Here is a 15,597-nt window from a genome sequence, read left to right on the forward strand (position 1 = left end):
CCGTCATCTTACTCCAAACAACAATGCAGGTAATCTCTCTCATCCTTAAGCTGGTTGTTTTCTCGTTTAACAAAAGAGGAGAACTCTCGCCTCTTGCGAACCTTCTTCTCCAGACTGGACCTTTCCTCCACAATCTAGGATGCAAGGGTTTCAACATTCTACACAAACCTGATAAAGTTAGAATTTGATTAACGCCAAAGAAAACACATGTAAGCAAAAACAAACAAGGAGATAGGAGTCTTACTAGATCAAACATCCTCTTTAAGCGCCTTGTCATCTCTACAACCGCCTTAGAAGGGGGCAGAGAAATACGGGGATCGATGTCTTCCTCCCAATTAGTGTCTCCCCTCAAACTAGCATCAGCCTGTGTTGGCCGCCACAAGGTAAGGACTTGGCCTGTTGCAACCTTAGGCGTAGAAATGGGTGTGCCACCTTTAGCATGAACACTAGGTGGCTCGCTAACGGACTCATCTTTGCCCTGTGCACCTGCCTCTGTGCCCAGTACACTTTCAAGCACTCGCCCGACTTTGTGAGGAGTGGTGTCCTCGTCCCCATCAAGTGATGGCGACGCTAACAAAAGGGTGGGCATCCCGTCTTGATCTGTGGGCAGGGTCTGGCCACCTAAGTTAGTACAAGGAAATGAAGGAGGAGTCGAACTGGCCCTCCTTCACCGTCGCCTTTAGCTTCGACCGCAATATCACCAACCTCCGATGCAAAAATCTCAAGCGCACCTCTCCAAACATGCCCAAAGCAAAAGCAGCATACATGTTGCCCAAGTACTCCAATCGCTAGATGCAGGATCAACAACAGGGGCCGAGGGGAACTCAAAAGATACACTCGTAGAATCATTACCCGAGGGGAGCCCCTGATCATAGGCCAGCGAAAGGTCCTCAAGGGCCTGTTTCATCAAAGCGCCTAAGTCATCAAGACCTAGGCTTACCAATGGGGAAGTCTTGGCGGGGGACGCCGCCGGCACGGCCTAACCAGAAGAGGCAACACCCACCCCCTGCTAGGGGTGAGAATCAGTCAAACCGGCCATTTCGGTCCTGACCGGACCGACCCAGGGCTGGGCCCAATCAGTCTCGGTCTGAATTGCATAGGACCGAATTCATTCGATCCAGTCCATGGTCCAGGACTTTTTCACCCCAGACCGGACCAAATGAATAAATAAAAATATATATTATAATTTATATAATAATCATATAATAATTGTATATAATTTTATAATTTATAATTTTAACTAATACTAATATTTATAATTTTATACTAATACTAATATTATACTAATACTAATAGTCTAGACTCCAATATGGTATAAAAAAAAATACTAATAGTCTAATATAGACTATAGTTATACTTATACTAATATAGTTATAACTTATACTAAATCACTATAACTAATATTACTATTATATAGATATACTAATACTATTATACAGTTATACTAAATTACTAATCATAATAAGTTAATAACTAATCACAATAAGTCTATAGAGTATAACTATATATATTTAGTATCAATGTATTATTATATTCTTTAATGTATTACTGATAATATTAAGAATTTTAGAGTTATAGTATAAATTATAATATATGTATAATTTATAAATTTATAATAGTATGGATAATTAAATATTTTATGCTTATTTATAGTAGTATGTTAAGTATGTATCTTTCTCAATTATGGATGTAATATGCATGGATAATTAAATTATTATGCTTATTGCTTCATATACAAAATGTTAAAAGTTGTATATGGCTCATTATGCATTAACATTTAACATACTTTAAGTTAGTAATAAAGTAATAATTAACATCATCAATATAATCATAACTAAACTAAATCACTATAGTCCATAACTATTATTATAAATTATAACTAAATTACTATAAGTCTATAAGTCTACTGTCTATATATAGTATTAAATTATTAATATCACTATGAGTCTATGACTAATGACTATATGAGTCTATGAGACTATGACCATATATTATTATATAGTATTAATATCACTATTAAATTATTAATATAGTATATAGTAATAATAGTATTAGTAATCATTTATATCAATGTATTATTATATAATATATAGTATTAGTATCACTATATCATTATAATATATATATATACACACACACTATAAGTCTATATGTAGTAGTAACAATAACACTATAATAGTATAATATATAGTATTAGTATATATTAATATATTATAAGAGTTATAGGATTATAGCATAATATATGTATGATAGACTAATAGTATAGTATTAATATCACTATAACTATATATACCTAATAGGCTTATAGGCTAATACAATGATTTATTAATCATATTACATATACAAAATGTAAAAACTTAAAAGTTTAAAATATTGAAAAATTGAAAATTATCATAGATTCATAGAATCATAAATTATAATACATTGAGTCATTGACAATTTGACATACTTTAAGTTAGTAACAAATTAGATATTAACATTTAACATCATAAATATAATTATCATTAATTATTTTTTTAATGAGTTAATTAAATAATCCACATTAAATAGTTTATTTAATTTTAATTTTACTAATTAAAATAAATTTTTTAATTAATTTATGTGCCAAAAATATACAAGTGAAAAACACATATGTGAGCTGCCTTCCCAGAAATGGCGCTGTTTGGTACAAAATTGGACCTAAATGGCGTCGTTTCTGTCACTTTTTCCCAATTCTTCTTGAGAAACCCTAAGCGCTGCGATCCCCCTCTTGCCCCTCCATCCCAGCAGGCTCATAGTCGATTGGTACCCTCTCTCTCTCTCTCTCTCTCTCTCTCTGTCTCGCAACTCGCAGTCGCAACCCCTAAAGCCGATTGTTTTGAATCTTTGATCTTGAATCCTTGATGTATTTTGTATTTGTTGAGAACTTGAATGTTGATGTATTTGTTGTTATGGTTTTTTATCTTAATGTATTTGTTTTGATCTTAAGTATTTTAATTTGTACTTGTATTTGTTGACTCTAAAAACCTCAATACAAAACAATATTCTTACATGTAATTTGTACTTGTATTTGTTTTGATCTTATTTTCACTACATGGGTATAATAGTTATGATCTCATTTGAACAGAGCCAATGGAATTTATTCTTAAACATAATAGTATAAAAGTTTTGAACAGAGCCACTGGAATTTATTCTTGAACAGAGCCACTTTGTATCCTCAACTTATACTTTCATGTAAAATTACTTCATATGTTCGCAATTGAGTTGAATTGATCTCATTTGAACAGAGCCCAATGGAATTTATTTAGATACTGAATTCTCATTTATTTTGATCTCATTTGAACATAGCCTAATGGAGTCTTCTACAAATGATGCGCAAGAGTCAACACAAGACATGCCTCCACCCCCACCCCCATCCAATGTAAGTAATAAATCGGTTGGTAGGTCACAAAGTGGTAGAGTTAGGTCAATGGTTTGGAATCACTTTACAAAAATACCAAAATGTGATCCCACTAAACCGAGGGCTGCTTGTAATTATTGTGGTATTTAGTATGCATGTGATACGAACACCAATGATACGAAATCCATGAAGTATCAAATTGAAAAGTAATGTAAGAAATGTCCGTTTAAGAAGACGGATAAGTCCTAGAAGACTCTAGGTTGGAAGGTGGAGGAAGTGGTAGTGGGGGACTTATGCCCATTTCATTTAGTGTTGAGGCTTGCCGACAAGCCTTAGCAGAGATGATTATTTTTTATGAGTTACCCTTTAAGCATGTTGAAGGGGAGAGTTTCAGTAAATTTATGTTTCTGGTTTGCCCTAAGTGGGTAGGGATTTCATCTCGTATGACGGTTGCCAATGACTGTTTTAGATTGTTTTTAAAGGAAAAACAAAAGTTGAGAAATGTTTTTCGAGGGCAGCGAATTTCCCTCACCACAGATACATGGACATCCGTGCAAAACCTAAATTATATGTGCCTCACAGCACACTTTATTGATGATGACTGGAAATTACAGAAGAGGATTCTTTCATTTTCTTTTGATGAAAATCACAAGGGTGATACACTTGGTAAGGACATAGAGATGTGTTTGCATGATTGGGGCGACCAAAAATACTTGCACTCACTCTTGATAATGCAAGTTCTAATAATGGAGACGTTTTTTTTTTTTTTTTAAAAAACCAAATATCGAAAAGACACGGTCTTGGAACATGAATTCTTGCATGTTTGATATCGTGCCCACATTTTAAACTTAATCATTCGTGAGGGGTTGAAAGAATATGATGAGTCTCTTGCGAAGGTGAGGGGTGTTGTGAAGTATGTTAAATCCTCCCCTCAAAGGTGGAGTATATTTAAGAAATATGTGGGGTTGGAAGATATTCAATCCAAAAACCAAGTTTGCCTAGATGTACCAACTAGGTAGAACTCCACCTATCTTATGTTGGAGAGGGCTTCAAAATTTAGAAAGGTTTTTGATCGGTTGGAGGAAGAAGATTCGTGCTTCCTTAGTAGTATTGGAGATGAAGATGATGACGATGTCAATGATAAATATGTGGTGAATATAAGAAAGTCAAAAAAGGTAGGACCTCCCAATACATCCGATTGGGAGAAGGTAAAGTTGTTTGTGAGGCTTCTTCAATTATTTCATGATGCAACTTTACGCTTCTCGGGAGGTGAATATGTAACTTGTAATGTTTATTTCTCGGAGTTGGTTAGTATTAAAAATGCGATTAACATGGAATGTGAAGAACGAAGCCCTGTGGTAGGATTAATGGCCACAAATATGAAGAAAAAGTTTGAAAAGTATTGGAAGAACTTGAAAAATCAGAATATGTTGTTGTATGTTGGGGTTCTTCTAGATCCTCGCTACAAGATGCGATATCTTGATTTTTGGTTGGGACAAATGTATGCATATGATCAATAAAAAAAAAATTGATTTCAATTGGAGGGTGAGAAATGCATTTATCCGCATGTATGAGGCATACAGGGAAAATGAAAGAGAAAGTTCTCCTCAGAGTTAGCGTGCAAGTTCCCCACATGAAGATGTAGGTCTTTCAGCTGACAAGAATGTGAGTAGAAAGGCACATTTGATGGCCCTATTTAAGCAATAATTATAGTCAGAAGACAGTTTGGAAAGTAGGTCAGAGGTTGATAGATATCTAGCTAAAAGATGTGAGGATCAAGATGATAGTTTTGACCTTCTAAATTGGTGGAAGGAGAATTCAGTTAGATATCGTGTACTTTCAAAAGTTGCACACGATGTACTTGAAATACCGGTATCTACTATGACCTCTAAATCTACATTTAGCATTGCGGGTCGTGTACTTGACCCTTTCCGAAATATTTTAAATCTGATGAGTGTTGAAGGTCTTATATGTGCACAAAACTGGCTTCGTTCTTCTTCTACTCCAATAAGCCTTAGGACTTTAATGAGTGAAGTGGAGGAATTTGAGAAGCATTTGGATATGGGTATGTAATGCATTTATTTTTGATATATTTTGTGGTTTATTTTGTTCTATCTTCTATGTTATGTATCTTTATTTAACTTGTTTTGTTTTAAATTTTTATGGATAAAACTTGTAAAGAATTTTGTTGACTTTGTGGAGGCGTCATATACAATACCTACCAGCCCTACACTCAATGCTGAGTAAAGACTAAAGAGGTAAGAAGATTGTTGGTTATGGTTTTTTAATCATGATTAATTGTTGACTAGTAGAAGAAATAAAGACTAGTCTGAAACTTGATTGGAAAATGGTGATTGTTTAAGTAGATTTTTCTGTTAGACTTAGAAGTTTTGACAATCAGTGAAACTTCCATTAAAAGAACCTTGAACCCTTATGATCGTATTCCTTCCTCAATTAAGATATTATGGGGATTCAATTAATTACTTGTCAGCCATACAAAACTATATTGTCGTCCAGGTAATTAATTGGAAAATAAAACATATTATAACTAGATATATATATATATATATATATATGTAATATACACTACGAAATGCATGCCCTCTAGCTAGCTTGGCATATATATTAAGAAGTACTTTTAACGCCCAAAGTGCTCATCCACAGTATAAATTGATCAAGCATTAGTTCATACCTCAGATTTATATAATAATTGGATGTATATATTGCATGATCTCATTAATTGTTTCTTTTTGTTTTACTACAAGCTGACGTGATCTCATATATTGGCTTATTTACTTTTATTTTGTATAGAACTATAACTAATAAAAGACTGTATTTTTTTCCATAAGTTCATAACAGCCTAGTTTTTACATGCATAAGTGCATAAGTTCATAACAGCTTTAACCTCTTTTTTTTATATAAGTAAACTAAGTGTTGCAGACTTAAGTGATGGAGACTTGAAGTAGGTTGTGATTGTGCAGATGTGCTCTTACAGTGATGGAGTAGGGCTGCAGACTACAATGCATTGTTATTTGTTTCTTTAATATGAGTAATGTAGTATTGTTTAACTAATGTTTTTTATATTTGTATTAATATGACTTTTCGGTTTATATATATTTGTATTTTGTATTGATGTAAATATGAAAGGCCGAGATATTGAGAGCTCTGTATTAATGTAATCATGTAAATATGCCTTTATTTTTTTTTTCTTTTTTTTTATTCAAAATTTGAAATTTTGATAAATTGGATGATTAGTTATTAGTCATTAGTTATTAGAGATTTTACTGATTAGGGATTGTTTTAAATTTCTTTATCTCTATTTTTTTAATTTTATTACTATGATTGATAATCTTGTTTCATTTGTTTGGATGAATATAGAAAATTTATATTATTTGGTAGTAAATCCTTTTATTCAAGTTTATTGTCTATAGACAATTTTCTTTTTATAATTATTTTTATTTTCTTTTCAAGTTCTTTTTTGGTATTTTTGGACTTAAAATTAGATAAAATGTTAGTGCGTCAAAAAGTTAAAATGATTGTTGGGTTGGGATGGCCCATTTGGTACTGTGGGGGACTAAATGGACCGACCGAGACTGGACCGGTCCAAGGTGGAAAAACTCTGGACCGAATAGGTCTAGTCTGGTCCACAAAACCCTCTAGGGACCAACTGGACCGGACCGAGTTCACCCCTACCCCCAGTGCCAATTTCCCTAGGGAGCCAGCAATTTTCCTAGGCTTCGCTCACTTAGTGCGAGGGTGCTTCATTTTTGGTCCCCCAATCTGGGGAGCACTCCGCTTTGTCGGAGGGGAAACAGGTTTAAGCTTCGCACACATCACACGGGCGCGGTTGGGCATTGTCAAGAACCTTTCGATGCTGAGATCAGAAAGAAAGTCTTCTGACCACAGGCCATCGAGGTCATGATCCTTCGCCCATTTGCGAATAATGTTCACACGATTTTGCTAGTTGCTAGTCAACTACAACAACAGGTGTTTGTCCTTGAGAACTCGTCCCCATTGAGTAGTAACAGGGTAATCCTTTATTAGCATCTCATAAGCAGGAAATTCCCAACCATCACCAAAAATTAAGAAAAACTTACTCGTCCACTATAGGAGAACTCGGCCTAGAGTCCTTCAAAGGCTTCAAGGTATTGCCCGCACACACGAAAGCTGCAAACATTCCTCAGCAATATCATCACCCCATAGAAAGAGAGGAATTCCTTCACCGTGAAGTCTAGGTATCTTCCTCCAAGGGGCTCTAAAGCACGATGGAAGAAGACGTAGGCGCACATTAGCGCGCGCCAGGCTTTACTATGAAACTGGGAAGGAGCAAGTTTTAGAAAATGAAGGACATCACGCACTGGGTGGATGAAGGGAAAACATAGCCCATTGGTTAGGGCACAGACTATAATGGCTACGTCCGTGCCATAACCCTCTTCATCAACACACCCTATTTCTAGGATGTTCATATCTACGGACTTAGGGATGCGAAACGTCTCCCTTAAATCAACGAGGTCCTCTCTATTTAGGACCAAGCGCCACGAATACCCATCAAAGGAAGTGGGTTCACGAGAACGAGAAGATTCGGGCCTCTGACTGAGGGGGATTTTGTCGGAACCGTGACCAGCCATGGAGGAATACTTTGGAAAAGGAAATGCAAGGGAGAAACAAAGGGAAACAAAGCAAAGCATGGTGAAACCCAAAGAAGGAGGAGAACCAAATATGTAAGGAAGAGGAAGGGGAAAATGTGGAGAGATAGAAGAAAGACGAAAGGGCAAAAGAAAGTAACCAAAGAAGTTACGGGAAGCAAATGGCGCATGAAGCATGCGAGAAAGGAAATTATTAGGGTCCTTGAGAATCCAAAGGGTTGGTTGCGCCAGCATTTACACTTCTTTTTGAAAATCATTAAGTTAGCGAGAACGGTTATGTCTGATGTCACTTGGCATAAACTACGGCCAAAAGAGGAAAAAGGCATGGGTGAACACTTACAAAAATAATGGGGTAGGTAATAAATATCTTTGAATGATTAATTCCCTATGAGGCGTCTCAAAGGGAATTAACAGGGTAACTAGAGATGATATTTAAGCCCCTAAGCTTCAAGGTCATCTCTAAAAGGTCAGGCTCATCCATACATTCCAAAAGGCTTTGAAGGCTTTCATAAAAGGTTCCCTTACGTAGCATGAGGAGAGACATCCCTGGTTCTGCGGGGATAAGGTCCTTGGGTGAAAACCAATGTAATGGGAGACACATTTTCCAATTAATAGGGGATAATCAGAGACAAGCAAAAGAGGCCATGGACCAAGGTAAATGGCCCTCAAATCACATTCTTCTATAAATAGATCGGTGAAGGTAACGAACAAAGGTAAACTCTTAGAGATTTGCTACACAACCTCCACCACACTCCACACTCTACATTTTTTTAAATTTTTAATATTTTTTTTAAAAAAAATTTTGAGTTTATTCTTTTTAAATTATTTCAAATTTTCTATTCATTATTCATATAATAAATATTTGATAAAAGAAAAAAAATTAAAAATAATGTGGAGTGTTAGGAGGTTGTGAAGATTTATTCAAACTCTTATCACTCACTTTGATATATATAAATTGTTACTGACTTAAGCATTGGAGTTTACGTAAGGCATGGAGCGCCGCCTATTCTACAACCACAAGACAAATGTGCAGTTAGTAGTGTGAAACACGTCATTAACAATCCATAAGTGGTGGGAAGTGGAACATATGGGGGATGACATTTGCAAGGAAATTAATGCTTGTAATTTCTATAGTGCGTCCATAACAATTTCCAATTTAAAAGTATTTATTTTTTATTTCAAAATGAGTGTGAAGTGCTTATGCATTCTATGACTGCAAATATGAGATCTACATGAAAAATAAATAAATTTATTAATAATAGACCTCATTATTTTTTAAAAGGAGCCCATGACACTTGCGTTGTGTGACTTATCTAGTTAGGGATTTTTTTTTTCTTTTTTTTGCTTTTATTGTTCTTTTGAAAAGTCCTCTAATAATATCAACTCGGAATCTTTTAGGCCTCATTTAGTTATACAAATAAGATGATATGAGTAATGTATAAATGATAGTGAGACAATTTGTGAATAGTTTTAACTAAGATATTTTATAAAATTTTAGAACATGATAGAGAAAAAATTATATAAAAATATTATAAAATTAAAATATTATTATAATATAATTTTTTAAGAAAAATTATACTTATCATTCTCATACCACACACCACACATAATCTTACTAAATGTGTAGTATATAAATGATGAGTAGAAAAAATCAGTTAGTTTAAGAAGATTAAAACAAAAAAAAAATTAAAAAATATATATATGTAATATATAAAGATGATGAGTAGAAAAAATTTATTTTTTATTATTACTTTTGTTTTGAAATTTAAAAGAGTTAAATTATTTTTTATATTTTATTTAAAAATTTAGAAAGATTATAATGATTAATTTAAAATTTTAAAAATATTTGTATTTGAAATTTTGAATAGTATTAGAATATTAAGATAAGATAAAAATTTGAAATAGATTGAGACCACATGTAAAACAGGGCCTCAAGTAAAACTCGGAACTTGGGCACACCCTATAGGTTACGGCTATTTATCTGTTGTTGACTTTTTAGATATCAAATTTTCACAAAAATTTTCAAGAGCTAAATAGAAATTCTTTAAATTAGAGTTTCATGCAAACAGTTATATAATATTATAAACCATTTTCAACTAATAAAAAACCAGTATAAACTTAGTTCTCATGCTGTCTATAACATATAGGGGATGACATTTACATGGAAATTCCTCCATAACAGTTTCCAGTTTGAAAGGTGGAAACTCTTTAATATTCCAACAAGTCAAACTGTGGAGCTTTAGGCCTTGTGCATGAGCTGAGAAAGTTGACTGCCGACTGCATCCATCTATCTGCTTAAGCTTAACGTCAGCATGAAACTGTCACAGGCTTTTCCAGTTATAGAGGTCCAGCAAGATTGCCGCATGGGCCATATCAATATACTCCGCATTCATTGGCCATCCGAAATCCTGCTTCCACTGCAACTATGCATTCATTCAAAAGAAGGTTGCCACTTGCCAGCAGTCATGGCGAGTGGTGTATAGTTCACTGAACCCTTGTATTGATATTTGATCAGCATCAGCCATGCAACTAAAAGCCAGAAACTGAAAGAGTGATGCTACAGAAACGAACCAAAAAAAGGGTAAAAACACGGGGGGCTCTCACAGTTCATTAAGGGGTAAAAAACTGTGAGAGTCCGCCTTGTTTTTACCCCTTTTTTGGTCCGTTTCTCTGTCACTTTTGTTGAAAACAACCATTTCCGTTCCACGACCCAAAACTTTTCCTGCTACAATGTCCTCTATCAATCCAAACGCCAGTATCATTGTTTTATATCCTCGAAGTAAGAAGTCGGTATTTCTGGCAAAGGCAGAGACCCCACATATTTGAACTGCTCCCAAGAAAATTGCTTGATGAAATTAGATTACGCATTCAACAAATGTACAAATTTATATCAAATTATAAATATAAAGTTTTAACTATAAAATTATAAATACCTTATGCTGCTTGTATTTATCTCTTATAGCTTGCAAAGAACCTCCTTTTTTACGTAGATGCAGGTCACGTATGAGATGAATACATTCCTTCAAATCAACTGGTTTATAGCCAGTATACTCTTGCAATTTTGGGGACTGAGAAAAAGCACTTAAGATGTAAGTACTAATTCCCAAAAAACAAGAGAAGAATAACATCATCAGTAAGTCTCGAGTATCATGCCCTTACCCAAGGATGCATCTTTGGTTGGATAATAAATCTTGCAATAAATATGACTGATGCAGCCACCAAGGAAGGTGAAAATTTCACACAGTTATAATCTAACAAACTCAACTCTGCAAGATAATAGCCCAGGAACTCTAACTTCGAATTGGGAGTCTGTAGAAGATTGAAAACAAGTAATCAATTAATGAGCCAAAAACATAAATTTAAAGGGGGGCCTTTACAAGAGTAGAGAGAGACTCGGCTTACTTTGTAATATTCTTGAGCAACACTATTGAAAATTCTGTTAACCAAAACGGAAAGGAAAAAAAAAAAAACAAGAGTTAGCCAAACGTATAAATGAATTCTTAAAATTAGTTCTTTACGCATCATCGATTACAAAAAATACAAACAAATTCCACAAATCCGAAGAGCACCCTTGCCTTAGAAATGTCTTTATGGTAGGATTGCCCATTTCAAACATTAGCAACTTGAGTATATCAGCTTCCATCTTCACCACCTTTAGGATAACCAGGAAAATTCGTATTAATAATACAAGATGAAGACCAATATGGGATAGAAGGATGAGCATTAATCAAAAGATATTACAAAAATTAATCACCTCCGCCTTAGAGAATGTGTTATCTGTAATACTGCAAAATTCATCCACTTTCGGAGGGGTAATCTCTTCATACTTTCTACACACCAGAATAGGAAAACCAAAAAATTGCAACTAAGAGGAAAGTCCATATTAATGAAACAGAATTTTAGTATCCGAAATCACAAACGTTTGGAAGCTTACGAGGCAATGAGCATTGAAGAAACTCCCAGCAGTTGAAGTTTCTGCCTATTGAGAACATTCAAGGATAAGAATCTGTCGATGTATGAAATGGAAAGATACAGAGTGTCTGGTAGAAGCTTGTATTCCTCCGCAACGTCAACCAGCCAATCCACCAATATTCCTCTCATATTGGCAGTAACATCCTTCTGAACCTCCTCAAGGTAGTTGGGTAAAGGTCTTCTTTTAGATTCCATCTGAAACACCACCCCATCGTCAGAATTAGCCCCAAATGCAAAATTTCCAAACCCATAATTCCAACAACCAATAATCAAGCTAAACGCAGATCACAAAACATTTAGATCTAGAACATGGGACAAATTTCACATAACCCACGAATAAAAACACCATTTTACCTCCATTTGGCGAAGATACTCGTAAATATCAGATGCATAAGCCACGCACAGTTGCGGATCATCCGACTTGCCGTTAATGTCCAACTTCTCAGCGATTTTCTCTGTTGCCTTTGCTAGGGTCTTCGTCGATCCCTTTTTCTTTGCCTTCGCTTTTGTCTTACATTTCGGCTTCAACAGCTCAACCCCAGTGCTCGGACTCGCAGTAACAACAACGTTTGAAAGGTTTGGGAGCTCCCCCAAAACCACACGCTTCTTGTTTGCAGGCTGGTCCTCGATTGCAGCTGCCCTCTTCTTCGCTGCGCGAGTGAAATGTACGCATTTCTCTTTCTCCGCCATTACTCCTAGTCCCTTCCACAAGCTCTTTGCTTTCAGTTGGGTTTTGGAGCATAGAAAGAAAGAGTGCGCTGAGGCATTGGAGCCGAGTTGTGAGAGGTTTTTGTAATGAGAGAGAGAGCGCCATCCTGTGTTTTCAAAAACACAATTTTTTTGGATGAGAGTGGGAGTATTTTTGGATGTTTGAGATTTTTGGCAAAACTCAGTTCCCGGGTCTAAGCGTATTTTTTGGACTCGGCGCCTTCAAATATTTTTAGAGAGATCTCATTCTTTCATTAAAAATTTGTTCATGCCCTTAAACTCAAGTTCTACTTCTATCCATGGACGTGACCGACCGCATTTAACAAGATGCTAAAACATACATCTTTATCTTCGGGCTCATTTGAATATATATATATATATCTCATAATTTTTTTAAGAATAACAAAATAGTTTGAGTTAAAATTTTATATTGAGTTTTGGAAAATAAATTAGAAAAAATTGAATAAAAATATTATAAAATTAAAATTATTTTTTCATATTATTTTTGTTTTGAACTTGATAAAAATTTTACTTATTTTTGTGATTTGTTTTAAAATTTATAAAAGTTTTATCGATTTTGAGTTTGGATAATATTAGTTATAATTAGATAAAAAAGTTAAAAATTAAAAATTAAAAAATATTTTATATTTAAATAATATTTGACAATAAAAATTAAGAGAATTTTTAGTATGTTTTAGAATCATGTCTTATCTTTAAGTTCGAACGTCTCTTAAGTAATCTTCACATGACACTCATCTCGAACCTCCAAACATCTCACGCCCATTCATAGCTGGCGCGTGGGTACAAAATGGTGTAGACTATAATCAAGTCGACCTTTTAAACTAATTATTTTATTAATTTCAAGAAACTTATAAACACTTGCCAAGATTTAGATAATGAGTGGAGTTTATATAAGATGAGATAAAAATTATAAGTTAAATAAAATATTTTAAAATATTATTTTTTAATATTATTTTAGTTTTAAAATTTAAAAAAGTTGAATTGTTATTATCTTTTATGTAAAAATTTGATAAAGTTATAAAAATTAGATGAGATAAGATTTGTTGAAATCAATATTTTGAATACTGTACTGGACGTCGTAGCGGTCAAGGTACTGGAACAAAATATTCCGACATCGGTACCATTTCGGGATAGCGTTTCAAGATAACGTTTCAGGATAGTCGATATATTTATATATATAAATATATATAAAAATTATATTCCAAAATAATAGTCTATATATAAATAAATTATATATAAATACATATATATAAAAATTATAAATAGTCTAGTCTGAATTAGGGGTTAAAAAATAAATTTGTAGTTTGAAAAAACGAAAAAAAAAAAAAAAAAACACTAGTCCGGTATGGCCGGTACCGACTGGTATGGCCGGTATTTTAGCCGATACGAAACAGATATAGTACCTGTACCGGCCGGATGGCCGAAACGAAAAATTTCGACCGTACTGGCCAGTACAGTACGAAATTTAAAACACTGGTTGAAATACTCTCTCGATCCAAAAAAGGCCTAATGATCTCTCGTCCAAATATGTGGAATAGGTGACAGAGACCTCTTTATTACAATAATATATTTAAAGAGAAATGATAGTTGCAGTCGTGAATGTGCAAGCATCGTGTAATCATTTTGAAAAAAATAATATTTTTTTAATAATAAATTTCACTCTTTTTCAAAATGATTTAACGACGCTTACGCACTCCATAACTATATATAACATTACCCATATTTAAAATTGATGCAATCTCATATTGCCAACACAAACCACACTCATAGTTGGTATTCTCTTTAACCATATTGCAGTCCATTAACCAAGAGATTATAGGACTTGAGATACTTCATTAGTCTCAACTTATCCTCATTAATTTTCTTTTTACACTTCTTTAACTATTTGGCATCTAGATATAAAGATTTGAGTAATTCTAAGTACAAATTTTAAATAAACAAATATCGTACAAATCTTTTGTAAAAAAAACGGATCTCATTCAAGTTCCCTACCCCCGCTTACCATTTCATTATAAACTAAACGAAGTCCATAGACCATACAATGCGAAGTCATCACCTCTTCCAAACTATTTAGCTGCATTTGAATATTAAGGTGATCTCAAATTATTTAAGTTAATTTGTAAATAATATTTCGTGTATCTTATTAAGATTATTTGAATGTAAATAGATTGAGATATGTATTTGAATGTATGAAATAAGTTGAGATAAATTTAACTTTTTATAAAAAATTGAAAATGTAGTGGATCTCACCAATGATTAGTTTGAGATTGATTGAGGTAATCTTGACATCCAAACGTTAATTAAATCGACACCCTCCTAAATATTATAATAAGCCACACCCTTGTCCAACAATATTAAGATACTTTATCAATACTTCTACTAACGTTTTAAATAGTTTGAATTTAAAGATAAGTTGAGATGGTTTTAAATGAGTTGAATAAAATATTATTAGGATATTATTTTTTAATATTATTATTGTTTTGAGATTTGTAAAATTTAAATTGTTTATTATATTTTGTGTGAGAATTTAAAAAAATTATAATTATGAAAATAGTGTTTGGGTGTATGTGGAAACTAATTTTGGAGCTGAAAATCGAGAAACAAGTATTTGTTCGACGTGCGCTCGACAATGGACTCGGGTGAAGCTCAAAAAAACCCTAGTGTTTGCTCGACCCCTGCTCGACACCCTGCTCGAGCTAATGTTGTTCGCTCAATGCGCGCTCGACACTTCGCTCGAGCAGAGAACACAGATTTTGCTAGATTAGGGTTTTCAATGCCCTTTGATATATATGTATACACACGTCATATTTGATTTGTTTGTATGACTTTCAGCCTATTTTGAAAGAACAATTGTTAAATGAGTACATATTG

The 15,597-nt window shown here is 33.9% G+C and overlaps 1 protein-coding gene across 1 annotated transcript; it reads right to left on the reverse strand.

Moving 5' to 3' along the window:
* Positions 1 to 10,138: 10,138 nt before the first annotated feature.
* On the reverse strand, positions 10,139 to 12,825 carry LOC108990344 (putative cyclin-A3-1). The gene is made up of 8 exons (XM_018964285.2): positions 12,352 to 12,825; positions 11,960 to 12,192; positions 11,780 to 11,855; positions 11,601 to 11,677; positions 11,428 to 11,461; positions 11,185 to 11,334; positions 10,959 to 11,093; positions 10,139 to 10,852 (listed from the first exon to the last, which is right to left on the reverse strand). Exons 1-8 carry the CDS (start codon positions 12,685 to 12,687, stop codon positions 10,784 to 10,786), a joined length of 1,110 nt encoding a protein of 369 aa, XP_018819830.1. The 5' UTR covers positions 12,688 to 12,825; the 3' UTR covers positions 10,139 to 10,783.
* Positions 12,826 to 15,597: the final 2,772 nt, after the last annotated feature.

The sequence above is a fragment of the Juglans regia genome, chromosome 15 (genome assembly GCF_001411555.2).
Source record: "Juglans regia cultivar Chandler chromosome 15, Walnut 2.0, whole genome shotgun sequence".
Taxonomy (NCBI): Eukaryota; Viridiplantae; Streptophyta; class Magnoliopsida; order Fagales; family Juglandaceae; genus Juglans; species Juglans regia.

What these genes read in the sequence shown, in the direction of transcription:
- LOC108990344 (XM_018964285.2), bottom strand. Translation starts at nt 12,687, where the DNA reads ATGGCGGAGAAAGAGAAATGCGTACATTTCACTCGCGCAGCGAAGAAG. An exon ending in TCTTCAATGCTCATTGCCTC is followed by an intron (nt 11,856 to 11,959) that starts GTAAGCTTCCAA and finishes TCTGGTGTGTAG; the next exon opens with AAAGTATGAAGAGATTACCC. An exon ending in ACCATAAAGACATTTCTAAG is followed by an intron (nt 11,462 to 11,600) that starts GCAAGGGTGCTC and finishes TTTGGTTAACAG; the next exon opens with AATTTTCAATAGTGTTGCTC.